The 25,604-nt window shown below is 47.8% G+C and overlaps 1 protein-coding gene across 1 annotated transcript in view; it reads left to right on the top strand.

Moving 5' to 3' along the window:
• LOC147685106 (uncharacterized) overlaps positions 1-25,604 on the top strand; it is a 359,065-nt gene that overhangs the window by 198,645 nt on the left and 134,816 nt on the right. The window contains exon 3 of the mRNA XM_086940991.1: positions 14,204-14,467. Within this exon, the coding sequence (XP_086797117.1) occupies positions 14,204-14,467 (264 nt within the window). The remainder of the gene's footprint in view (positions 1-14,203; positions 14,468-25,604) is intronic.

The raw sequence follows: 25,604 nt of genomic DNA, 5'->3' as shown, positions 1-25,604 counted from the left end.
TGACTGTGCTTGGTGATCCCCCACTGTAGATGGCCTTCAGCTGTCTTCAGTGGGAGCTGGCTGCTCATGCGGGAAACCATCCAAAGCAATCAATGCATGTCTTGATTCATCTGAAAAAAGTATGACATTTTGTTCTATAGAAGTACCATCATGATGAGAGATACAACCATCAGCTGGATCCTGAGCTGCCTTTGGGTTGCACAAATATCTATTTGCCAAATACAAATGTAAGGAGTTAGGGAGAGGTGGAGCATAGAATGGATGGGACTTTGGTTAATAAGGGGCATCAATTTCCTTTCCGCTGGGGCACTGTTGAACCATAGGGTAGCCCCACAAACAGATCCACCTCTGATGTCTTCAGCCAATACAATGATGCCCCACTACTCTCATTCATGCGCTATAAAAATGTATAAAAATAACAGATTATATTATCAATCAAGAGCAAAGCTCTCAAGTAATTTCGAGTGAGGCATGGATACACTGTTCTTTCCTGGTTTTAATCTTTGTATTCTGCTAGTTTTGTAAGATACATTTTTTTAAATTTAAGAATCAAAACAATAAATCATAACATAAGCAGGCATGTCAAATAGTCAATACCATAGTAGAATGTGAACAATAAATCAAAATAACGAGAAATAAAAAAAACTAAATAAATAAGTCACCAAAAAGGCAATTCACAGAGTGATGTTATAATAAAAAAGAAGAAAGAAAGCTAGAAGGAGAAAAACAGTAGGAAAGAGAAGAGAGTGGCTAGAAGAAAGTAAGATGGATATCAAGTACATGTTGAGGCAACATTATAATATTATAAGAGATAATACCAAAATATCCTATTAAAATCTGAGTGAAATATAACATGAATATTTACTCATAACATAGATGAAATTAATCAAAGAAGGTGGTGAGTCTTGTAATGACATAGAATCAATTAACTATGGCACTATGAGATACATATTTGGTAACCACAGTTTGTCACTTTTAACTGCTAACTGCAGGTAGTTCAGATTAAATCTGTCCAATCTGGGGTTGTGACATTCAAAATTAGACCAACAGTTTATAGAAATATTTTATTTGGATTTCTAGTTAGAAGTAATGAACTGTAAAGCAATTGCTATTAAGAGATCTACAATTTTTCCTAGCAATATGCTATGAGACCAAACAGAGGGTACCCTTCCAAAAACAATTAATCTAATGAAAAAGATGAGGACAAATTTGAAATAACGTCAACCTGTGCCAAAATTATTAAAAAATTCATAAACAGAGCATAGAAAAACTATATATGATGTATGAACCAGCATGTGCATTACAATACCAACAAGTATCTTGTTGAATGAGTTTAGTTTTAAAAAGAAAAATTGGATTGTAAAATAATCAATTATCGGAAAAAAAGAGTTTGTCCTAAAGTTGCGTAATAAGTTGTAGAATGCACCTTGGTCCAGATTTTATCTCAGGTGGAAACTGGGTAAGTACAATAAAGCTCAAAATCCCACAAAGCTTCGTTAGGAAAGTTAGCTCTGTTCATATTCAGTGATTGAAGCAATTTGTATATGACAGAAGCTTTTGAGAGCAAATTCCTAGTAATATGATGATTCTGTACATGAGGAGCCTCAAGGCTAGAAGAGGTGAGTGACCCATGTGCAATGTGGAGGAGCTCTTTAGGCTCATTATATTGTGTAAACATATTATTTGAGAGCTTGTATATGCTGGATAGTTCTGAAAAAGAAGCAATAGAGTTATCCTTTAATAATTGTGAAATGGTGAAAATGCCCCTATCCGTCCACTTTTTCCACAGTATAGTTTTACCATTTTTCTTAATCCATTTAGTATAACATATGGGTCTGCTAAGAAACTGATCAAAATTTGAAAAATTGGAAACTATAATAATAATAATAATAATAACACCTTTTGTATAGCGCCTGGTTACACTAGGCAACAGTGTGTCCCCGCGCTTTAAAACTAATTACTAGAACAGAACCCCGGAGAAACAAAGGCCGCTGAAGGAAAGGGCGAGAGGATCTCAGGGTTTAGGAAAAAGGTAAGTTTTCAATTTGCGCCTAAAGTTTCCTTCAGATGGATCCGTCCGGAGCTCAATGGGGAGGTCATTCCACTGTTTGCTGGCCAAATATTTGAATGACCGGCCACCCATCCGTGCCCATTGGATTCTGGGCACCTGAAAGAGCATACGACCCTGAGATCGTAGATAACGATTAGGGTAGTACTTAGTAAGTAGTTTTTGAAGATAGACAGGACCTCTCTCATAAGCAATGCGATGGGTCATGCACATGCTTTTAAATATAATGCGCTCCCGTATGGGGAGCCAGTGGAGTCGCGCTAAGGCTTGTTTCCCTGAAGATCTTCTAGAGAGGTTGAGAGCCAATCTAGCTGCTGCGTTTTGAACACATTGAAGCCTATGAAGGCCTTTCCTACTCAGGCCTAAGTATAAAGCGTTACTATAGTCGAGATGGGGCGTCACCAGAGTATGGATTAATGTTTTCCTGCTATTAGCAGGAAGCGAATCCAGGGTCTTGCGTAAGGTCTTAAGGATCCCATAGCATTTACCTGCTATCTCTCTGGTGTGATGTTCAAAGGATAGAGTCTCGTCCAGTTTGACCCCTAAATTCTTAACCTGTTCCAATGGTTTAGGGACGGTGCCAAGTTCTTTAGGCCATCATGCCGACGACCAAATGGATGGAGATTTCCCCAACACCAGAAGTTCAGTTTTATTAGCGTTGAGGCATAAACAATTTGTATTCATCCATCCCACTAGTCCGCTCAGACAGGCTGTAAAGGTGGCTGAGGCCTCATCCGGAGGCTGAGACAGTGTCACTACCAGCTGGGTGTCATCAGCAAATGACACTATCTCAACCCCGTACGCCGCAACCAGCTTGGCCAGGGGCACCATATAAAGATTAAACAAAGTCGGGCTCAAAATTTGAGCGAACGCACCTCGGATTTAAAAGGTGGACAGTAAACTTGGAATTGCCTATTTGCCAAGAATGTACGCATCCACTCGTGAGCAAGACCCTCAATGCCAGCCTCGCTAAGACGAGGAAGCAGCAGGGGATGGGAGACGATGTCAAATGCCACGCTCAGATCTAGTAAGAGGAGTGCGGCTGTCTTCTCCTCGTCAACTTTACTCCTTAATAGCTCGGTGGACAAGAGGAGGGCCGATTCAGTTGAGTGGTGCGCTCTAAAACCTGACTGCGAGGGATGCAGATGCAGTCCCCTATCCAAATATTCAGAGAGCTGCTTGTTAACTATCTTTTCCACCACCTTAGCGCAAAAGGGCAGCAGCGATATAGGTCGATAGTTATCCAACTGCGCGGCACTCAGATGAGGTTTTTTCTTTAAGGGGATAACCTGCGCTATTTTCCATTCTTGAGGCATGTGGCTTGTTCGAAAGGATGGTTTTGCCATGTGGCCTATATGAGTCGCCAGAAGCTCGGCTTGATTCCTAAGGACGTTGGGATGAGCCACATCCTTAGGGGAGCCTGATTTGATGCTGCAGATAATATTCAGCAGCTCCGTGGTGTTAGGCACCGCAAACTGATTAAGGCACCCGTTGTTAGTCATCTCACTGCTAGTGGAGGTATCCCTAAGGGGTTCTTCCAGTACCACTGGAAAGGTTTTATATATATTATCCACTTTCTGCACAAAAAAATCAGCAATAGCTTCACACATAGCTGTAGAGTGCAGATCAGGAGATATCGTTCTCTCCAATGAGGTGAGTTCCTTATAAATAACAAAGAGTTCTTTAGTAGAGTTCTCCGCCAATTCAATTCTGTTCTTTAAGAAGTTGCGTTTGGTAGATCTAATCAGTTTATGATAACTCTTTATACTCTTTTTATAATTGAGTTTTGCCGAGTCGTCATATTTACTGCGCCAGATGCGCTCCAACTTTTTGCATTCTGTTTTACATGCTTTTTTTTTTTTTTAAACTTTATTTTTGTTGCAGGGAGTACACGAATATCATCAGCCCTAAAAAAAACGGTATTATCGTTCAATCCCCGAGGCTATTCACAAGTTATATCTTGTCACACAGCCCTTCAGCCCACATCCCGGAGGCCGGGCGGCGTAGCTTTGATCATTCCCATTAGCATTTTGCACACTCCTCCATTCGGGCTTTTCGTGTCATGGCGAATCCTTGCGTTTTATACTTTTGTCCCCCCCCCCTCCCCACCCAACTGTGGTCTGTAGAACCAAGTAAACATTCCCCAACTTGTAGCTTGCCACATCGTATCTTTCCAAGCACCTTAATGTGTAGTCATTGATCACCATATCCCGAGTCCCGCCCTCCTACCCCTCCCCTCCCAACAGTATTTCTCAGCACAGTACATTGCACATCTCTTCGGCAGCTCCTCGGCGCTTCTTAACTCCTGTAACCATGTCCTTACGGGGTCATGTTAGGTCTCAGTCCAACCTTTTATATACAATATCCAGCTTATTGCCTCTTACTGTCCCACTTCAAGCCTGTGATATTGTCTCCATTTGGCCCACACCTTTCTGAACTTCTTGGGGCAACCTCTCGCCTTATATGTCACCCTCTCTGCTACCGTGTAAAGATCCAGGCCCCTTCTCCATTCCTCTATCTCTGGTGTTTCTGTGGCTCCCCAGTACTTCGCTATGTCCCTCTTAGCCACCACTAGTGCCAGTACTAGGAATATGAGTTGCGGGGTGGCAGGTCCACCTCGTTTGTCATGCCCAGCAAAGCTAACTTTGGGTCTCGTACCAGCTCTACACCTAAGACCTCTCCCAATTCCGTGAAGATGTGTGCCCAGTATACCTGTATTTTGTCGCAGGACCATATGGTGTGATAGAAGTCCCCTCGTTGTTGCCGACATCTGAGGCATGTGGGGTCAGTTATTTTCCCGGTCTTAAGGAGGCACACTCTATCGAAGTAGGTCCTATGGAGCACATTCAGTTGAATGAGCCGCAGCCGTGACTTGTTCGCAACCTCCCGGGGGTGCATCAGGACCATCTCCCAATCCAAGTCTTCCATCTCCCCCACCTCTGCCTCCCATGTCCCTCTCAATTTCAGTAGGTCACCCAACATGTGGTTCGTTAGTGTCTTGTATGTGAGGGAGACCGCCTGATGAACCATCTATTCCTGGAGAAGTCTACCTTCTAGTGGTGCGTATTCCGGTATGTCTGCTAGTGTGACATTTTGTGCCCTCCACGCATGAGCGAACTGAGTGTGCTTAAACAGTTGTGAACGGTGCAATCCAAATTCTGTCTGTAGCATGTGAAATGATTTCAATTCACCCCTGTATACCACATCCCCAATATGTGAAATACCTATATCGTCCCACCTTTGGAACCCCTTCAATTTCTTTATTTCTGTTAGCCATTGGCAATGCCAGAGCGGCGTCTGACGTGTCAGTCTCCCCCCCCAGCCCATGCGTTTCGTGGCTCGTGTCCACGCCCTCAGAGTGATCGTTGTAGCCGGCAGGAGTGACCTCCGCATCTTTCCCCCGTATAGGTAGTAAAGTATATTATGAGGTGACAGCTTATGCCTCTCCAGCGCATAAGTCGGGTGGTCTGCTGGGGTGTGTATCCAGTCATTGATGGGGGTCAGGTGTTCCGCCCAGTAGTACGCCTCAAGGTTGGGCAGTGAGATCCCCCCACTATACTGGTGCCGTTGGAGTGTTTGGAGGGCAATTCGTGGTTGCTTCCCCAGCCACAGGAATGAACGTAGGTCCGCATGTATTTTGGAGATTGTGGTGGCCGGGAGTGGGTAGTACTCATTCTGGAGTGCATAGAGGAACTTGGGGAGAGTAATCATCTTATACATGCCCTGCCCTGCCTAAATAGGGTGAGCGGCAGTTGCCTCCCTCTGGTCATGTCTTCAATTGCGTCCGTCATTACTCATTCTACATTCTTGCGGAATGAAAGTGCCCTATCCAGAGTAATATATACGCCCAGGTACTGAAAGCCGTCTGCGGTAGTGAGCAGCTGCTCGGGTATGGACCCCCAGTTGTCAGCCCCCCTTGGGTCGTAGAGAACTGACTTATTCCAATTGATGGTGTGACCCGCCCTCGCTCCAAAGCCTTCCAGTTCCCTGAACAGCGACGGTATCGAGCTCTCGGGTTTGGTAATGTAAAGTAGCACGTCATCGGCGTACAATGATATTTTTTCTTGTGCTCCCCCTAACTTGTCCCATGTGAAGCCGCTGATGTCTGGGTTTTGCCTGACCCTGGCCGCCAAGACCTCGATCGTTAGCGTAAATAGGAGAGGGGACAGTGGACACCCCTGTCTCGTACCCCTGGAGATCTGGAACTCTCTGGATAGTCGGCCATTCACCCTGACGCGTGCTTTCGGTGCCGTGTATAATAGTCTTATCCACCCCTGGAATTTTGGGCCCAAGCCGAACCTCTGTAGTGCTGCCATGAGAAAGGGCCAGTGTACTGCATCAAACGCTTTTTCAGCGTCCAAGGATAGAAACCAGTGGGGTTCCTCTCTGTCCTTAACTTCTTGGAGCCAATTGTGCGTGCGTCTAAGGTTCAGCTTAGTTGCTCTGTCTGGTAGGAATCCGGATTGGTCCGCGTGTATGAGATCTGGGAGCACCGATCTCAGACGCACCGCCAGGACCGTAGCTAGAATTTTCACCTCCATGTTTAGGAGGGAGATGGGGCGATAGGAGGCACATTCGTCCTTGGGCTTCCCCTGTTTGTGGATAGGGACTATAGTGGCCAGTTTGAGGTCTGGCGGTAGGCGGCCTTCCCGGTAGGAAGCAGCGTATAGGGCTTTGAGGTGGCGCGCCAACAGATCTGAGGTGCGCTTAAAAAATTCCGCTGGGAACCATTTGGTCCCGGTGTTTTCCCTGTTTTAAGTTTGTTTATGGCATCCGATATCTCATCGAGTGTGATTTCCGCCTCTAGCGTTAAACTGGTATCGGCAGTCAGTGTAGGTAGGTCAACCTCTCCCATGTACTGAAGTGCCTCTTCCTCCGTCCCGTGTTCCTGTGCTGTGTAGAAGCGTGTGTAGTGGGACGCAAAAGCGTCAGCTATCTCCCGTTGAGTATTCACCAGGTCTTCGTCTAACTTTCTAATCTGTTCCACCCATCTTGCTGCCCTCTCCTTCCTGCTTAACCAGGCTAGGAGTTTGCCCGACTTGTCCCCTATGTCGTACAACCGATGTAGTGTTGCCAGGGATTGTGTCCGTGCCTCATTAGAAACTATCTCCCTATACTCCCGCTGTTTGTCTAGCAGTCGTCTCAGGGTATTCTCCTCTTTATGTGCCTGGTATTCCTCTTCTAAATGCAGTATCGTGGTTTCTAATTCTGTTGTCTCTGCAAGTGGACTCCTCCGTTCTGCCCTTAACCTACTCTGCGCCCTGTCTCTGAGGACCGGTTTCAGTGCCTCCCAGAAGGTTGACCCGGAGTCGACTGAGCCTTCGTTCTCTGCCACGTAGACTTTGATGTCGGCCCCAAGTCCCCGTGCTATCTCCGGCTTTTGGAGATCCCAGGCTGCCAGACGCCACTCTGAGCCTCCCTTTCCCCTTTTTGACCCCACCTTTGCGTATAATGGCGAGTGATCCGAGATTCCCCTCGCTTTATACTCCACCTCGTCTCCTGCAGCGAGGTATTGCCTAGCCATAAATATGTAGTCCAATCTGGAGAATACTCTATGTGCCCCAGAATAGAAGGAGTATGCCTCTTGAGTAGGGTGGCGCCACCGCCAGACGTCCGTGAAACCCAGGTTGGTCATGTGTTGCGACAATGCTGTTGGTGCCCCCCCCCCTGCGAGTTGGCCCTGTACGGTCTAGCTCCTCTGACATTACGTCGTTAAAGTCTCCACCCACTATTTGGAACGTGTCTGCAGTTTCTAGGAGGATGGAATCGATCGCTTTGAGTGTCCGCGCCTGAAGTTTCGGGGGGCATATACCGAGATCACTGTGTATGTTTGCCTTTTCCATTTTCCCTGTACCCCAGCGTAAGTGCCCTGCGGGTCTATCCATGTGCGTGTCGTATTGAACGGGAATGATTTATTTATCAGCACAGCTACTCCCCTCGAATCAGTCGTATATCCCGCATGTGCCAAAACCGTGTATCTCCCTCTTGCTATAAACGCACATTTCTCACCTCTTAGGTGTGTCTCTTGTAGGAGGACAAAGTCCGGGGCCACCCTCTTGATACATGCGTTTACCAGCCCCCTCTTTATTCTAGAACCCAGGCCGTTTACATTCCATGTGAGGAGTGACACCCCCCTGCCTTCCTGTGGTGGGTCAGTTAGTGTACCTGCCATGGTGTGGAGTGATTCTTATGTTCCGTGGACATCCAGGATATGTGCCAATAGTGGTGCTTCAGCTCGTACGATCGTGGCCGCCCCCCCCTGCCTCCCCCCCCTGCCCCAACTTGTTGAAATCTTCCCCCCCTGCATCCCCCCCTCCCCACCTCCCTCCCCGTCCAGTCTCATCCCCCCTGAGGGCTGAGCTTTCAGTAGGAGTCGATCTGTCGCCCACCCACTCCCTCCCATTATTCACTGTTCCCACCCCGGCAGGATGTAGTACAATACTTTTGCCGGGTGTCGCGCCCAGGCGCAACCGTGATCAAAAGGTGAAACCTTAAAGAAACGCTTTAAACTATCAACAGAAACTCAAATAAAGATAAAAAAAAAAGAAAGAAGCAAAGGGGTAGTGACAACTTGCGTGTCGCCGTCTTCCCGGCCGACGTTTCCAATAGTTCACTTCAGCTGCATTCAAGAGTGCGAATCTTGTGTCGACGTTTCTGCCCCACTCATCTTGTCGGAGTTCTCCTGCTCCAGGTTGCGTATCTCAGTCACTAGGGGGGTGGACAGAACTCTGATGACTGGTCAGGTCGTCTGCCTCGGCTTCCGAGTCTCTGAGTTCAATACCGTCTTCGTCGTCTCATTCCGAGCAGGTCTGTTTGTGATCACCCCGCAGTCGCCGGTCAGCTGTGCTGGAGGCCCCCGGAGATTCCGATCTCCCCCTTCTGCCTCCTGCAGATGCGTGTGCACGGTATGGGGTTCCTGCAGTGCGGGTGAATGTCCTTCTGGATTTCCTTCTTTGTTGTTTCGGTAGGCCCCATTGTGTCTTTTCTCTCACAACTTTGTCTAGTTACTCGCGACCAGCCGTTTCCCTGCCATTGAAGATCGGTCTCTCCTCGAGCCACTGCCATGCGTCCTCCGGGTGGTTAAAGAGGATTGCTTTGTCTTTGTAGATGACTTTGAGCTTTGCCGGGAAGAGCAGCATATAAGTAATGTTCATGGATCTGAGTTTAGTCTTTACCGAGTCAAAGGAGCGCCTCTGTTTCTGCACCTCCTGGCTGTAGTCTGGGAAGATCATGATGTTAGTGTTCTCCAACCTGATTTCTCCTAGTTTCCTAGCTTCCCTCAAGATCAAGTCCCTATCTACAAAGTTGAGGAAGCGTGCGATCACCGGTCTAGGTCTCGCACCCTCCGGAGGTTTCGCCAGTAGTGCTCTGTGGGCTCTTTCAATCACGAAGCTTGTCGAGAAGTGTGCCCCTGGGAAGGTTTCCTTGAGCCAAGTATGCAGGAACGCCGACATATTGGTCCCCTCAATTCCTTCACGAAAACCTACAAATCGCAGGTTGTTGCGGCGTGCCCTATTTTCTGCATTGTCCACCTTCCACAGCAGTTGTCGGTGCGATGCTTGGAGTTCTGCCATCTCCTTCCGGACCGTGGTGATCGCGTCCTCCGCTTCTCCGATGCGAGATTCTGTCTCCGTCACTCTGGCCGAGAGGTTCCTGAAGTCTTGGCGCAGGAGAGTGACTTCCGATCCCACCTCGCCGATCTTGACCTCCAACGCCGCCCGTGATTCTTGAATGTCCGTTCTTGACGCCTGTATCGCTGCGAGCAGAATCCCAGTGACGACGGGGCCCTCAGATGATGCGTCCGGGTTCCCTCTGACCTGCCGTGGTGCCGCAAAATTGTCCATAGGGCCTTGTTTCAGTGACCTGGGCGGCGGGTCTTTCTTCCCCATTATTGTTGAGGTGGGTTGGGATTGCGAGGAAATAGGGGTGTACGACCCACCTTGCTAGTGGTACGGTGGCGGTCTTTCCCCCTTCCCCCCCCCCCCCGAGTCCTTGCTGGGCCTGGCGTTACTGTCCCTCTCCTCCCTCTGGGCGCTACTTCCGCTGCCAGGTGATCGCGGCTATCCTCCAGGGGTGTCCTGGCGAGTACCGCCGATAGCGTAGGTTAGTTCCGCGGCTACCAGGCTTATTGCCATGCTGTTAGTCTTCGAGAGGTGAAGTTATGGTAGTTTTACATGCTTTTAAGTCAGCATTGAACCACTGAGCTGTTTTCGAGCACCTTGCTGGGGCCTTGGTAGTCCACGGGGCAGTTTCATCCAAAGCTCCTGACAGCCATTTTTCATAGTCCGTCCAGGCTTCGTCTACGCTATCTTTAAGTGGGGGGCTGCCTCTTTTTAAAGCCAGCTCTAACTCGTCCTGCTTAATTTTCCCCCATTGCCTACGTTTACATGCCATCAGTTTATTACTAACCAATAGTTTGGACACCCCACGTATGGTAAACTCCACCAGAAAATGGTCCGACCATAATACCTTACTGGGGGGTTGCACCGCCACAACCCTCCCAGTTGGCGAAGATCGGGTCCAAAAGATGGCCAGCTTTATGGGTAGGAATCAGGGATGGAATGTTAAGATTAAACATTTTTAAAGATGTTAGTAAATTTAAAGCTTCCTTGTCGTTTTCATCCTCAATGTGAAAATTGAGGTCACCCAAAATCAGAAACTTATTATACCGTAGTGCAGGATGGGCAATTACTTCCATCAGGCTGTCCAAAAAAAGCGAGGTCTTACCTGGCGGACGATAGATCAGGTAACCATTAATGGCCCTGTTAGGGCGGTATTTTATAGTAAAGAGAGCAGCTTCACAATCTTTAATTAACACTGTCTCTAAAGTGCATGACAGGCCCAGTTTATGAATAATGGCGATACCGCCTCCCCTCTGTTTGACCCGGTCTAGTCTTAATATCCCATAATCCTGCGGTAGAGCTTCCAATATATCTGGATTGGACTCTACATCCAGCCACGTCTCGGTCAAGAAGAGTGCATCTGGTTGTTTTTCCACTAAGAGGCCATCGATATCCAGCTTGTGCTTCCTAAGAGAACGACAATTAATCAGTAGCATGTTCAGAGACTCCGTCTTACAGTCTACAGTGATGTCATTAACTGGATTGTACAGGCAGGTCTTACAAATCAGGGGTAAGCTATCTACGTTCAGAACATGACTACAGGCTCTCTGAATGGAAGGGCGGAGGCTTATTAACTGGTCTTTGGAATAGCTGACCGGTTTCAGGGCATCTGCGGTGATTTGAGCAGAGTTCTGGGCCCTTTGCCCCGGACGGGCACAGACGGGCTTGCCTTTGGCGCGCCCGCTGCGCGGACGGGAAGACCGTGTCCTTTTATCCAGTGTGGAGGAGGGTGGGATGCGGCCAGCAACTGGACCGCAACCCTTTCCTCCCTCCAGTATGGCGGGTCTAGCGAGTCTCTCCCACAGCATCAGCATGTAGTTTGCTCCGCTGCGCTGGGAGAGGAGAGCACAAGGGAAAGGCTGGTCTCGCACGGAGCACCAAAGAGTTAGAAATTATAAAAACTATAAATGATTTTGATAAGGAACAAGAGTGTGATACAGTAGACGGCAATCAAAACTACTTAGGAGGATTAGACATAACAGCAATATTTTTCGGAGAAAAAGGGAACACAAAAGCTCACTATAAATAGAACCATAACTTACAAATGTTGCGGACAGGATCCACTAAATGAACCAGAATTAATTTTATTCTAAATGCCCTGTAAAAAGTGAAACAATCTGAAAAATAACACATCCAGACACTTTGGGATTTTTCAATCTATTTAGGGAATTATAGGTTTCTTCTAATTCACAAAAAACTTAGATAATATGCTGTCTAAGGTAGCAAAAATCATTTAAAAAATGTACCCAGCATCATCCTAAGCAAAAGGTTTACAATTGGGAGACTCGTCATCTTGATTGTGTCAATACCTCCCCACCAAGATAAAAATAATGGAGACCATTTTTGTGTAAGGTGACACACCTTACAACTTTATCTATATTCATTTTAAGAGCATCCCCAATAGAATTAAGATACCAGATCCCCGTGCATTTGATCTTAGTCGTGTAACACGATAAACCCTCTCAACAAAAGGCTCTTTGATGCAGTGTTTATTAAGAGGGATAACCTCTGATTTATCTCCATTATGTTCATAACCTGAAACTTTGGAACAGAGTTTCAATTCTGTGAAGAAAGTTGAACTAGTTCTAGTTTGATATCCAAGTAGAACTAAAAGTCTAAAAGTATCAGAATGGAAGGACAATAACAGAAGCCAATGGCACCTTGAGATTTCTACCATAGTCATGTAACACGCCTGCTCGAAGTTGGATTGGCTTATAAGAAAACAGAGGTGCTTACTGCTTTGGTTTGTGCCTCTACAAAAGACTCTAGGGTCAGAGCAGAGTCAATAACGTGAGACCCACCCCTTTAAGAGTAGTTAATGGGCCGTGAAGTCAGACAGATTTACTGTGCTTCATTGCTATTGGCTCTTTCCTTTTATTCCAGTTAATTCCGCTCCTTCATTCTGACATCCCACAGTCTCCTTGATCTCCTGGCCATTTGAATCTTCTCTCCTCTCTCCGCCCCACAGTTTCATGTTCAAGTGTTTCAGTCTCTCGACTCACTTGAATTCTTCTCTCCTGGTGTCCGACTCTACAACTATTTCAAACTTTCAGCTTAAATAACGCCCCCGTCTCTCTTCCTCACAGAAAATCATCAACCATTTAACACACACTTCGCAGATGTTGTATGTCACTATATTGACCGCGCTGAAATATCATTCTACCTAAATATCGTAAGCATAATATTGATTCCTGATATATTACCTAAATAAGTGTAAATATGCTATTATTGACTGCATATTGGCACTGTTTTGGAACTTGATATTATGGTCTGGATACGGTGGTAAAACACCCTTCCCAGAACCTAACACCACTTGTCCTACTATCTCAGCAACTTCCTTATGGAGTATGGCTGCTGATAAGTCATCTGCTCCCTGAATCCTATCACTTCTTTGGCACCTAACCTCAATAACCAATGGGCTGCAGAATGAGTCACAACATGTGCCATTGCCTGTACTCTGTGGTAAAAGAGTTCACAGCCTCTGCTACTCCCAGAATCCCTTGTGTCAAAAATAAAAGACCATCATACGGCTGTAGGACAGGTTTTCTTTGCAGTGGTCTTTATCCACTAATAATCCACTAATAATATTGTAGATTCAGCACCATTAATTCAAAAGCAGTTTGTAGATATTTCGCATAGGCATGTCCATATCACAGTACCTCTGCCCTGTTCACCACACAACTGAATCTTGGTTACATAAGTATTAAATGAGAATAAAAAACAGGCATCCACAAATGTCAAGTAGATGTTCAAACTGATTGGGTACAGTGCTAATCTTTGCTTAAACCCAAAGGACCTTTTGTAGGACACAGACATAATTTGTACTGTTTTAACTGAGAAGTTAGAAGGCATCATGGGTAGGCTAGTTCCTTTGCTGGCTTCTTGTTGAGCCAATACCCTTGTCAGTCTAGTCAATAGGAAGGCATGGCTGATTATGTTTAACAGTAAGACAGTGCTCCCTTCAGCATTAGTGGCCAGCAGAAGATTTGCTCCCTGGTATTCCAGACTGTTTGGCCATTTGTGACTCAGATCAATACGGATGAACTCTCTAACATTTCCAAGGCTCTTTAGATATGTTGCAATTCCCTTCCTACTAGATTTTCTGAGCTCAGATTTGTCAAGATGACTAACATAGATCAACTTCTATATTTTTGGGATGGTCCCTTTCTCAAAGCCGGCAGTGATACATTGGAAAATGCCTCTGCAAGTGTCAGTGCCCAGTTTTTAATGAACGTGTCCACAAGCGGATGGGAAAGAACTATAATCTCGTCCTCAATAGTCAATTTAAAGTAGTAGATAGTGTGAGCATGACCCTTACTTTTAACATTGTCCATACATTTTTGTCCCTGCTTAATACTGATTTTATTTTTACAGAGATGTCTGCATTTCTAAAAATGTTTAGCAAACTCTTAACTTTCTATGGTTTGTGCTTGTAAGTAGGCATTTTCAAAAAATGAAGTATGTACTACCATATCCATGGATAAATGTTCTTCTATTTCTTTTATCCCTGCAGCCTGCGAAAGCTCTCAGACCTTTTTAACCTGCACCAGCGGAAAAGAACCCAGTGTGAAATTCCTCTCATCCAATCAGAAGGAACTGAACAAGAAAACTCACCGGAGCCCCCTACAGTCCGAATCAAGTTCCTCCAGTGAAAGCGACGCACCTTACCACTGCCCTGAGCTCAACAGCCTGAGGGAGGCAACGGGGAGAGTCCTGCGGAGCGAAGTTAAGACTCCGCTTATAAGCTCGAAGGCCTGTGAGAAAATCAATCATAGAGGTAACTGGGATAACGGGTGGACTGTTTTAGTATGTCATGGTGAAATTTATAGGTCTTGCCTAAGATACTTGTAAAACAGTTTGTTAGCTTACAATGGCTTAGAACCTGCACTTTGCTTGCTCTTAGTTGGCCTTATTGTCTTTCTTATTTGCTTCATTCTAATTTGTTACCATGTGCAGCCTTCACTTCCTCTCCTTGGGGTTGTCCCTGCACTACTGTTTTTATTTTCTTTAAGCACTCTATGAGAGTGCTTGTGTTTTCCAGCTCTCTCCCTCGTGTATGTATGAACAGGGACTGCGCCTGGAAGATGTACTGGAACAAGAGTTACAGCAGCGGTGAATGTGCTAGAGAAATAGAGAGGGGGCAGAGCATGGGGTGCGATTCCTAACCCCACCTCAAAAAAAGTCCTCAGAAAACAGCACATTTGCTCCTAATATCAAAAACCACTTTTTTGCACAATCTCAACCCTGTTGCCTTAACTAAAAATAATGACACTATCCCCCATGTTTACAATTCAGACCAAGACTGGGGTCTTAATTTCCTAACAGTGCCGCATACTCATCACATCTCTGGGATACTCGGTGGAACTGGTTTCTGTAACATCTGCTTCGTTACCTCTTCAACCTAATCCTGTGTGGTGGGCTCGCTCCTCCCCACACAATCGGAATCAGTATTGTGCAGGGCTGCTCCAGCACAGCATAGATCCTCTCACGGAGGCCCCTTTCCGACAACACAATTGTCCACATCCAGACACAGCGCCTCCTTAAACACTGTGCTGCCCCCACCACAAACACAGAGTGGAGTCTATTTAGTGGCCCCCCACCGGAGATAGCACTAGGCTGCATGGAGGGAGTGACATGCATTATGTAGCAGACCCTGTTTCATGCTTGCTTTTAAGCTTTAATCATTGTTGAATATTTATGAACTATTTCTCTGCGTGGTTTGGGTTGACTTTTGTGTGTGTGGAAGTAACGTTTGTCTTGCTTTCATTCTGGTCATCCCCAGAACGTGCTTGATGTAGAGAGCCACCCGGGCTCTCCAATACAATGTTGCTAACATACCACGCATCCACGCATAGCCCGGGGCAGGCTCGCACCGGGGTATAAATAAAGAAAGCGGAAAACCGCTCTGGGTCTTTCCGGCTAATCATCAATACAGCCTCTGTGTCCCTTATTGCCTGTGATCCCGCAGCCACGTGTCAGGCCCTGACCTGGCCCTCTACACTGGCGACGAGGCTGGTCTGTGCACACTCGTGCCTGGCCACCCCGACCTGCCGAGCTGCAGTGTGTCGATTCCCGGCTGCGGAGCCCACCCACGTTGACTCCGCTGGCCGACACAGGCTTTGGGGCCCACCCACGCGCATCCCCGTCGGGAGCGCCTTCAGCTGGCGGGACTCTCCGGGAGTCCACCAAGTGGCCGCCACATCTCCAGCGACTGCGGGTGAGTCCCTCCTGCCACACATCCCCCGCCTGCGCAGCCAGTGCGGCCTACCTGACCCGGCGTGCTCTTCCTGCCGCGCGGAGGCCTGCCAGAACCGGCATCTTGCTCGGGGCATAAAGGGGAGGAGCAACGTGCGGTGAGACGCGCCAGAGCAACGCGCTGAAGCAGGGAGGTCCTGTAACACCTCCCCAACTGCAAGGACACTGCCGTAAGCGCTGGCAAGGGGGGAAGAAGCCTCATGCCCACAGTCACAACAGGCATTGGCAAATCCAAGGAGGCAATACACTATCCATGGGAACACACTGACATCCCTAGCCATATCTCCACAGCGGCCTAGCTCAACGCTCAGCTCTACCCGAGGGGAAGACGCACACAGCCAGCAATCAACCCTCTCTGCCACACAAACAAACACCAGACAAGACAACCGGCTTGGCAAGAGGACACTGCGAGCAAGGTCACCTCAGGCAGGTATCAGAAGGCTGGAATAGAGCCTAAATCATGTCCAATACAGCCCCAGGAGCCAGTCAAGCCGGGGCAGGACAGAATCCACCCGTGGTGGTTGCCCCGCCACCTGTAGTAGTCGCACCACCGCCACCAGGCCAGAACCAGGCCAGGGCCCTCGCACCATTGCCACACGGCCACATGCACTCAGGCGCAGCGCCAATTCCACCCTTCAGTGAGGCGGCAGACCTAGCGACGGCGGCGCCTAGATGGAAAGCATGGGTAGGAAGGCTCAACCTCTACTTCAAAGGCACCCGAGAGATCGACAGGACGGTCAAGAGGTGGCTCCTCATCCTGTATGGGGCCCCCGAGATCTATGACCTGTTCGAGATGCTCCCCAACACTGGACCAGAGCACGACTGCGATGCCGCGGTCGCTGCACTAGACGAACATTTTGATCCGCAACTCAACAATGACTTTGAAAAATTCAAATTCAAAAGGGCGTGGCAGACCAAATTGGAATCAATGGACATGTTCTATGCCCGGCTGCGCCGGCTGGCCAAAACCGGCCCATTCACCAACCCGAGAGAAGAAATCTGAGACCAGATAAGAGTGGGGTGTCGCTCTAAATTATTGAGGAAACTGATTCTACGACAACCCGGCATATCGCTGGATGAGATAATGATCCCGGCAAGGTCTCACGAGCTTCAGACGCAAGGGCGGAAGAAATGGAGGTTGCTCTACGAACACCGGTGGTGACCAAAACTACATCGATCAAGGAGGAGAAGGTCAACGCTATCCAGAGGAGACCCCAGACAGTCCGCCCACGGGCCCCTGCCTACCGAGGAGCCAGTGTGGATACTGCGGTGAAGATCACCCAGCGACGGCGACGTGTGCGGCTAAGGAAAGACATATTTGAAATGTGGTCGATTGAACCACTTCGCTGCAGTGTGCCGAGGAGGAAAGTACAGACCAGCAGGTCCAAGGCCCAGGACCATGATGCAACGTGTTCGGCAGCTGTCGATGGACCAAGAGCCGCCTTCTCCAGACAGTCATGCCCAAGAGAGACGACCCCGATATGAAGATGACGAGGACGATGAAGTGTATGTCATCTCTTACGTCAGCAGTGCGTCGACCAAGAGGAGACCGCTGCCCATGTGCTACGTCGCCATAGAAGGCACCAAAGTAGAAGCCCTCATAGACACAACGACATAGACGAATACCATTCAATCTGAGACCGCAGGTGGAAGAAGAGCTCCAGAAATTGGAAGACCTGGGAGTGATAGAAAAGGTGTCGGGCCCGACACCCTGGGTGTCCACGTTGGTAGTAGCACCCAAGCCAAAACAGCCTGGGGCAATTAGGCTGTGTGTAGATATGAGGTTGCCTAACGTAGCTGTCAAGCGGGAGAGACACATCACTCCCACCATGGACGACTTAGTGGCCGACCTGAATGGGGCCAAATGGTTCTCGAAATTGGACCTCAATTCGGGATACCATCAACTTGAAATGGAGCCATCAAGTAGGTACATAACTACCTTCTCAACCCATGTAGGACTACGTCGCTACAAGCGGCTGAGCTTTGGCGTATCCTCCGCTGCAGAGGTATTTCAAAATGCCATACGCGAAGTGTTGTCTGGGCTGAGCGGAGTGATCAACCTCAGTGACGACATCCTAGTATACTCGGCGACACTGGAAGAACATCATACGCACCTGGGGGCGACCCTTCAGAGGCTAGTGGACTGTGGGCTGACCCTACACCGGTCAAAATGCTCAATTTATCAAGAGTCTTATCGATTTTTTTGGGTATACCTTAACAAGAGAGGGACTGAAAGTTGACCCCAAGAAGGTGGAAGCGATCAAAGCAGCCAGCACTCCGCGGAACCCTACAGAAGTGCGCAGCTTTCTGGGCATGGCCACCTACTGTGGCCGGTTCATCCCGAACCTGGCGGTTCTCGCAGAGCCCCTGAGAACACTCACACGGATGGACCACAAATGGGAATGGACGGTGTCTGCAAACATAGCATTTCAAGATATAAAAGCTAGTCTCCTGGACACGGAGTTATGGCCTACTTCCAACCGCGTCGAAAGACAGAACTGATAGTGGATGCCAGCCCAGTGGGCCTAGGGGCAGTGCTCCTGCAGGAACACGGACCGGAGGTATGGAAGCCAGTAGCATACGCAAGCAAAGCGTTATCGGACACAGAAACTCGATACGCCCAAATCGAAAGAGAGGCCCTAGCCATAAAATGGGCGTGTCAGCATTTCCACCTATACCTGTGTGGCCAAGAATTCACTGTGATGACGGACCACAAACCGCTGTTGCCACTGTTCGCTGGGTCCTTCAGGCTGGCGCCCCCACGGATAGAGCGCTGGGCCGTCCAACTTCAAGGGTACAACTTTAAAATCGTCTTCCGGCCGGGAGCACAAAACCCAGCTGACTATCTGTCCCAGCACCCTGACGCCGCCAGTCAAGGCCCGACGCAGGAAGACGGAAAGGAGGCAGAAGAATTTGTTCACATGATATCGCAAGCCGCATGTCCAGAAACAATGTCACTGAAGGAGATAGGGGAAGCAACTGCAAAGGACGAAACGTTATCCAGAGTGCGCCACGCTCTTGAGGGGAACCGATGGGCACACTTCCTTGATGGGGCGCAAACCCTTTGGCCAGAGGTTAGACACACACGCCAACAGCTATGGCAAGTCAGGAGTGAGCTAAGTGAGGGGGATGAAGGGGTCATCCTGAGAGGACATCTGATCGTAATACCTGAGAGCCTCCAGCAGAGGATACTAACGCTGGCCCACGTAGGCCATCAGAGAATGGCCAAGACGAAAGCCCGCCTGAGAAGTAAGGTCTGGTTCCCCGCCATGGACAGCCTAGTCGACGAGATGGTGCGCTCCTGTCATGCCTGCACCATCACTGGCAGCGATCCGGCACCCCCACCAGTGATTATAGAGGACGCTACCCAGACGCCGTGGTCACACCTAAGCATTTACTTTAGGAGTTTCCCAGACGGACCGCACACGCTAGTCCTGGTTGATCCGTTCTCAAAATTCCCGGTGGTGGAAGTAATATCCTCAACGGCTTTTCCCCAAGTCAAGAAGGCCCTGAGTCGCAACTTCGCCACTATGGAACTTCCGGACGAAGTCAGATCGGACAATGGGCCACCCTTCCAAGGGAGAGAGTTTCAGAGCTACCCTGAAAGCCTCCAGATCAAACATCGGAAGATTACCCCTCTGTGGCCCCAAGCTAATGGGGAGGTCGAAAGACTGATGAGGACACTCAATCGAGCCCTGAGGATCGCAGTAGACAACGGAGAGGACCCAGAAACGGCCCTGGATCAGTTCCTGGGAGCCTATCGGCAAACGCCGCATAGCACCACCAAATGTGCCCCAGCACATATACTGTTGAAGAGAGCGCCCAGAGATAGCATCCCAACCAACAGCACGTGGGTGCCTGGAGACAGGAACGACGAGGCCATACAGGCTCGGAGGCGAACCAGCAATCTAAAAGCGAGCGTGGCACGCCATGCCAAAGAGCCTACACTGCAAGTAGGAGACACCGTGTTGGTTCGGGATCGACAACCGGGATGGAAATTCCGAACACTCTACGAGCCCGAGGTGTGGGTTGTAGACCGGATTCAAAGGACCATGGTCACCGCCCGACAGAATGGACAGGTAGTAACACGCAACGTGTCATGTTTCAAGAAGGCGAGAGAACCGGCGACGGACCATGAAGCAGCAGAACGGACAGAGACAGGAGAGGACGGAGATCTGGATCTTGGGGCCTCGTTCCCAGGATCTCCGGTGGCAAGGCATTACAACGGGGGCTCACCCAGGGCGGCGGCACAAAACACCACGAGCGAGTCCGATCGACCGAGCATGTCCCTGAGAGGTGAGATTGAAGAGGCAACCCTAGCTGGGGTTGCCACATCCCCGTTTGCCCGGAGCCAGCGGTACAGTCTGCGATCCAATCCAAGACCCAGTCAGAAGCTGAGAGACTTTGTATGGACATCTCCCTAAGGCAAGGGTTTTGATTTCTGAAAAGAACAGACTAAATTGAAGGAGGGATGTAGAGAGCCACCCGGGCTCTCCAATACAATGTTGCTAACATACCACGCATCCACGCATACCCCGGGGCGGGCTCGCACCGGGGTATAAATAAAGAAAGCGGAAGACCGCTCGGGGTCTTTCCGGCTAACCATCAATACAGCCTCTGTGTCCCTTATTGCCTGTGATCCCGCAGCCACGTGTCAGGCCCTGACCTGGCCCTCTACAGTTTCCACCCCTTCACTACCCCTGTCCTTCTTGAAGTCCGTCTCTGGGCTTCCAAGCCGCTCCTGGCTTGAAGCGCTGCTACCATATTGTAAGGAAATCATGTGAGGATTTTACCTCTGTCTACCGGATCCTCACCAGCATTTGCAATGCAATAGGTCTCGCATTTGTGAGAGTTAGAGCTATTTTCATTGTAAATGACAATGTCTTTTACACATGTGTTTTGGTTTCGAGTGGAGCTGACGTATAAACAAGCATTTGCAATACAATCAGTTCCGCATTTGTGAAAGTTAGAGCTCTTGGCATTTAAAATTACAGTTTTTACTTTTGTTTTTGGAATGCAGTGGAGTGATAATATTTGCATAGTGCTATTGCCATTAGTATGACCTTGCGGTGCGGGAGAACCAGAAATTAAAAATAGGTTATGAGTGGGAGGGAGACAAGATTAATATGCTGGCTCAACTAAAAAGGTAACAACATCCTGGAAATAGCAAACACTCATAGGGAATGCAGGATTAAGTATGTGGAATGTAATCAGGAACAACATAGTCACCTTAACGTTATTACACTTAGTATTCAGAAATCACTTGAGTATTTTTGCCTGAAAAGTTACAGTACAGAGCCTGCTTATATCCTTACAAAACATAAGCATTATGGTCTAAAAAGACCACATCCCTGATAAACTAAAATAAGGAAAAATGCTGATAAGGATCACATTAAACATTTTCCACTTTACGCAACAACCAGGTTTTGCAGTAACTCCAGGGATAGTGCACTTCCCCACCCTGGGAAAACAATGTTGTGCAAAACAAGAGGAGAAAACGAAAGTAGCGCTTCACTGGCAAACTCTGTAAAGTAGCACTGGTGTGTGTGGTTGTGAATAAAACCAATCTGGCCATTTTGCGACCACTCTGTATTGGTTTATTTTTTTATTTTTTTTTATTTTGAACTTTTTTCTCTTTCCCGAGGCTGCTTTTTGGAATAGAAAAATGTCAGAAAAAGATGACATTTGCAGCCAAAGTGTTTCTTTCTTTTTTTGGGTCCATTTCACAGGGGAACAAATAAAACAAGCATTTGCAATGCAATAGGTCTCGCATTAGGAAAGTTTGAGCTATTGGTGTTGTAAATGACAATTTTTTTATTTATGTTTTGTTTTTAAAAAATAGCGAAATTAATAGCTTTGTCATTTACAATGGCAATAGTTATAACTTTCGCAAATGTGACACCTATAGCATTTGTAATGCAATATGTGTTGTATTTACGTGACTTACATGTATTGATATTACAAATAACAATGGCTTTTAATTTTTTTAATAATGAATACTTAAATAAAAGTTATTGTAATTTATAATGGCAATAGCTTAAACTTTTGTAAATAACTTATGTGAAGATTATGTTCAGTGTATTTTATTGTGACAAAAATCCAAGAACAGAAGTGAAATATTAACATCTTTTTGTGACATTTGTAATAAAGTTTGAAACATTGAGAGAACATATTTGAACCAGTTGTTGTTGAATGGTTGCACAGATTGATGCTGTGGTGGTGCTGAGTGATGTAATGGCGAACGAGTGATGCTGTGGCGTTCAGCGATGCTGTGGTAGCGCATAGTGATGTTGTGGTGCCCCTGAGTGATGCTGTGGTGGTGCTGAGTGATGCTTGATGCTATGCTATGTTTTGTTTTGCTATCCTATGTTTTGTTTTGTTATGCTATGCTATGTTTTGCTATCCTATGCTTTGAGTTGTTATGCTATGCTATGCTGTGTTTTGTTATGCTATGCTATATTTTGTTATGCTATGCTATGTTTTGCTATGCTTTGTTATGCTATGCTATGTTTTGTTATGATATGCTATGTTTTGTTGTGTTTTATTATGCAATGCTTTGTTTTGCTATGCTATGTTTTGTTACGCTATGCCACAGCTTTCCTAACTTTTCATGTTGGTGACACACATTTTGAAGATGCATTATTTTGTGACACAGTAAGGCAGTGTAGCGAGCCCGAACCACCTAAAGGGCGTTCGGGGGGGGGTCAGACCTCCCCTCAGAAGAACATGTTGAAATAAAAGTGGGCAAATGGTCTCCCTCTGTCTGTCTCCATCCCTCTGTCGCCCTCCTCCCTCTGTCTGTTTTCCACTGTCTGTCGCCCTTGGTCTCCCTCTCTCTGTCTCCGTCCCTCTGTCTCCCTCACTCTGTCTCCCTCCCTTTGTCACCCTCCCTCTGTCACCCTCCCTCTGTCTCCCTCTCTCTCTGTCTCCCGCTCTCTCTGTCTCCCTCTCTATCTGTCTCCCTCTCTATCTGTCTCCCTCTCCCTCTGTCTCCCTCTCCCTCTGTCTCCCTCCCTCTTTCTTCCTCCCTCTGTCTGTCTCCCTCTCCTTCCCTCTGTCTCCCCATGACTCCCTCCCTCTGTCTCTCTCTCTCTGTCTCCCTCTTTCTCCCTCTCTCACGGTCTCCTCCCGCTCCCTCATTCGGCCACCCTCTGTCTCCCTCTCTCTCTCCCTGGCTCCCTCCCTCCCCCTCTCTGTCTTTCTGCCTCTCTGTCTCTGCCTGTCTGTCTCTGCCTCTATCTGTCTGTCCCTTTCTCTGCCTCTATCTACCTGTCTGTCCCTGTCTCTGTCTGTCCCTCTGTCTCCCTCTCTCTGTCTCTGTCTGCCCCTGTCTCTGCCTCTATCTGTCTCTGTCTGTCCCTGTCTCTGTCTGTCTCTATCTCTGTCTCCATCCCTCTCTCTCTGTCTCTCTCTCTGTCTCCCTCCCTCTCTCTCTCTCTCTGTCTCCCTCCCTCTCTCTCTCTCTCTCCCTCTCTCTGTCTCCCTCTGTCTCACTCACTCTGTCTGTCTCCCTCTCTTTCTGTGTCTCCCTCTCTCTGTCTCCCTCTTGTCTGTCTCCCTCCCTTTGTCTCCCTCCTTTTGTCTCCCTCCCTTTTTCTCCCTCCTTCTGTCTCCCTCCCTCTGTCTCCCTCCCTCTGTCTGCCTCCATCTGTCTCCCTCCCTCTCTCTGTCTCCCTCTCTCTGTCTCTGTCCCTCTGTTTCCTCCCCTCTGTTTCCTCCCCTGTGTTTCCGTCCCTCTGTTTCCGTCCCTCTGTCTCTGTCCCTCTGGCTCCCTCCCTTTGTCTCCCTCTCTCTCTCTCTCCCTCTCTCTCTGTCTCCCTCCCTCTGTCTACCCCAGACTCCCTCCCTCTGTCTGTCTCCCTCTGTCTGTCTCCCTCTCTCTGTCTCCCTCCCTCCGTCTATCTCCTTTCCTCGGTCACCCTCCTCCCTCTGTCTCCCTCTGTCTCCCTCTGTCTGTCGCTCTCTGCCTCCCTCTCTGTCTCCGTCCCTCTGTCTCTCACCCTCTGTCTCCCTCGCTCTGTCTCCCTCCCTCTGTCACCCTCCTCCCTCTGTCTGTCTCCCTATGTCACCCTCTGCCTCCCTCTGTCTCCCTCTGTCTCCTTCCCTCTGTCTCTCACCCTCTGTCTCCCTCTCTCTGTCTCCCTCCCTCTGTCTTTCTCTGTTTCCCTCCCTCTGTCTCCCTCCCTCCGTCTTCCTCTGTCTGTCACCCTCTGTCACCTCACCCCAGCTTCCCGGCACACACACAGCCGCACCTGAGCACTTCACTGGTCTTTAAAAGACCATTTAGTTGTTAATGAGGTTTTGTTGTGAATTGCCCACCCGGCAGAGTGTCTAGGAATGCCTCTTGTTTTTTGTTTACCATTCCAAAATGGCACACTTATTTTGAAACCGTGAACAAGAAAAAACATGAAAAAAGCATTTTTGCTAGAACGGTGCAGCCCACCATAAAACTGATGGGTCCAAAAAAAGTTTTTAAAAAATGAGACAGCGAAAGAGGAGCAACAGTGGAATGGATGTAATGAGCGACAGGATCAGTAGGGGGCAGCAACAGAGGAGCCGCGATGGTGAAATGAAAAATATTTAAAGGAAATTGAAACAAGTTTGAATGTAGTTAAAGGGTGCAATTTCGAAAAATGCTTGCGTTTTTGTTGGGGAAAGACAGGATTATGTTTTATGTTTAGGACCTGCAATACAAACAGAAGGCATACACAATTTTAACTGGGGTGCGATGTTGGGCACCGGTTGAAGCTGAGCAGAGGAAAGGCAGCGCTGGGAGGGGGGCTGGGCAACCATGCCAGCATACCGATTCACGAGCAGGTGGCCCTGTTTATGACCTGCAGAGCGCATGAAGTGGTTGGTGGCAAATGGAATCAAAGCAGCCGCGGTCGCTTTGATGTTCTTGTCTTGTCTTGCTTTGTGGGAGGGGAAGGGGGAGCGAATTCCTGTGCACGCGCCTGGCTCACATGAACTGTACGCGATCCACAGTGGATAGACTTTTTAGGTCTCCTTACTATAAATCTCGCCTACCATCCCTTCGGGATAGAATAGACGAGACCTAAAAAGAAGAGGAAAGCCAGGGTGAGAGCCGTTTGTTGAAGTCATGGATTTCAGCAAGTGAGCCGAGGAGCAAACATAATACTGTCTGATGTCGGCGAGCTGCCACTTTGAAACTGACAATATAGGGTTTAAGATGCCAGCAAGGGAATTTATTTGTCAGGATAATTTCCAGATTCAGACTTGCATTCTAGTTTCTCACAATAATCTGATCAATCAAATCAATATCTGATATGACTATAATCGAAAATTCTAACAATCCATCAGACAAAGAGACTATTCAAATGATATAGTCAGAATAAAGATGAAAAACACGGGATAATCTTTTTGAAAAAATATTTCTTATTGATATTACTCATAAATTCATAGGGTACATATCAACAGTTCACGTTGATTGCAATGCTTACAAATGAACAAGGAGTTTAACAATTCTTCCTATAATTCATCTGAAAAAAGTCCAATCCAAGATAAAAACAGTATGTGACAACTATCTTTCTTAAATAAAAAGTCACTTATATGATTAATGACACATGGAGAAATGGACTATGTAGTCGACGTTTCGGTCTTCAATTGTATTAATCCTTCAGACCTTCTTCAGGACAACA

The sequence above is a fragment of the Lissotriton vulgaris genome, chromosome 10 (genome assembly GCF_964263255.1).
Source record: "Lissotriton vulgaris chromosome 10, aLisVul1.2, whole genome shotgun sequence".
Lineage (NCBI taxonomy): Eukaryota > Metazoa > Chordata > Amphibia > Caudata > Salamandridae > Lissotriton > Lissotriton vulgaris.
The sequence above is the reverse complement of the archived record's forward strand: the minus strand, read 5'-3'. Positions and strand labels throughout refer to the sequence as shown.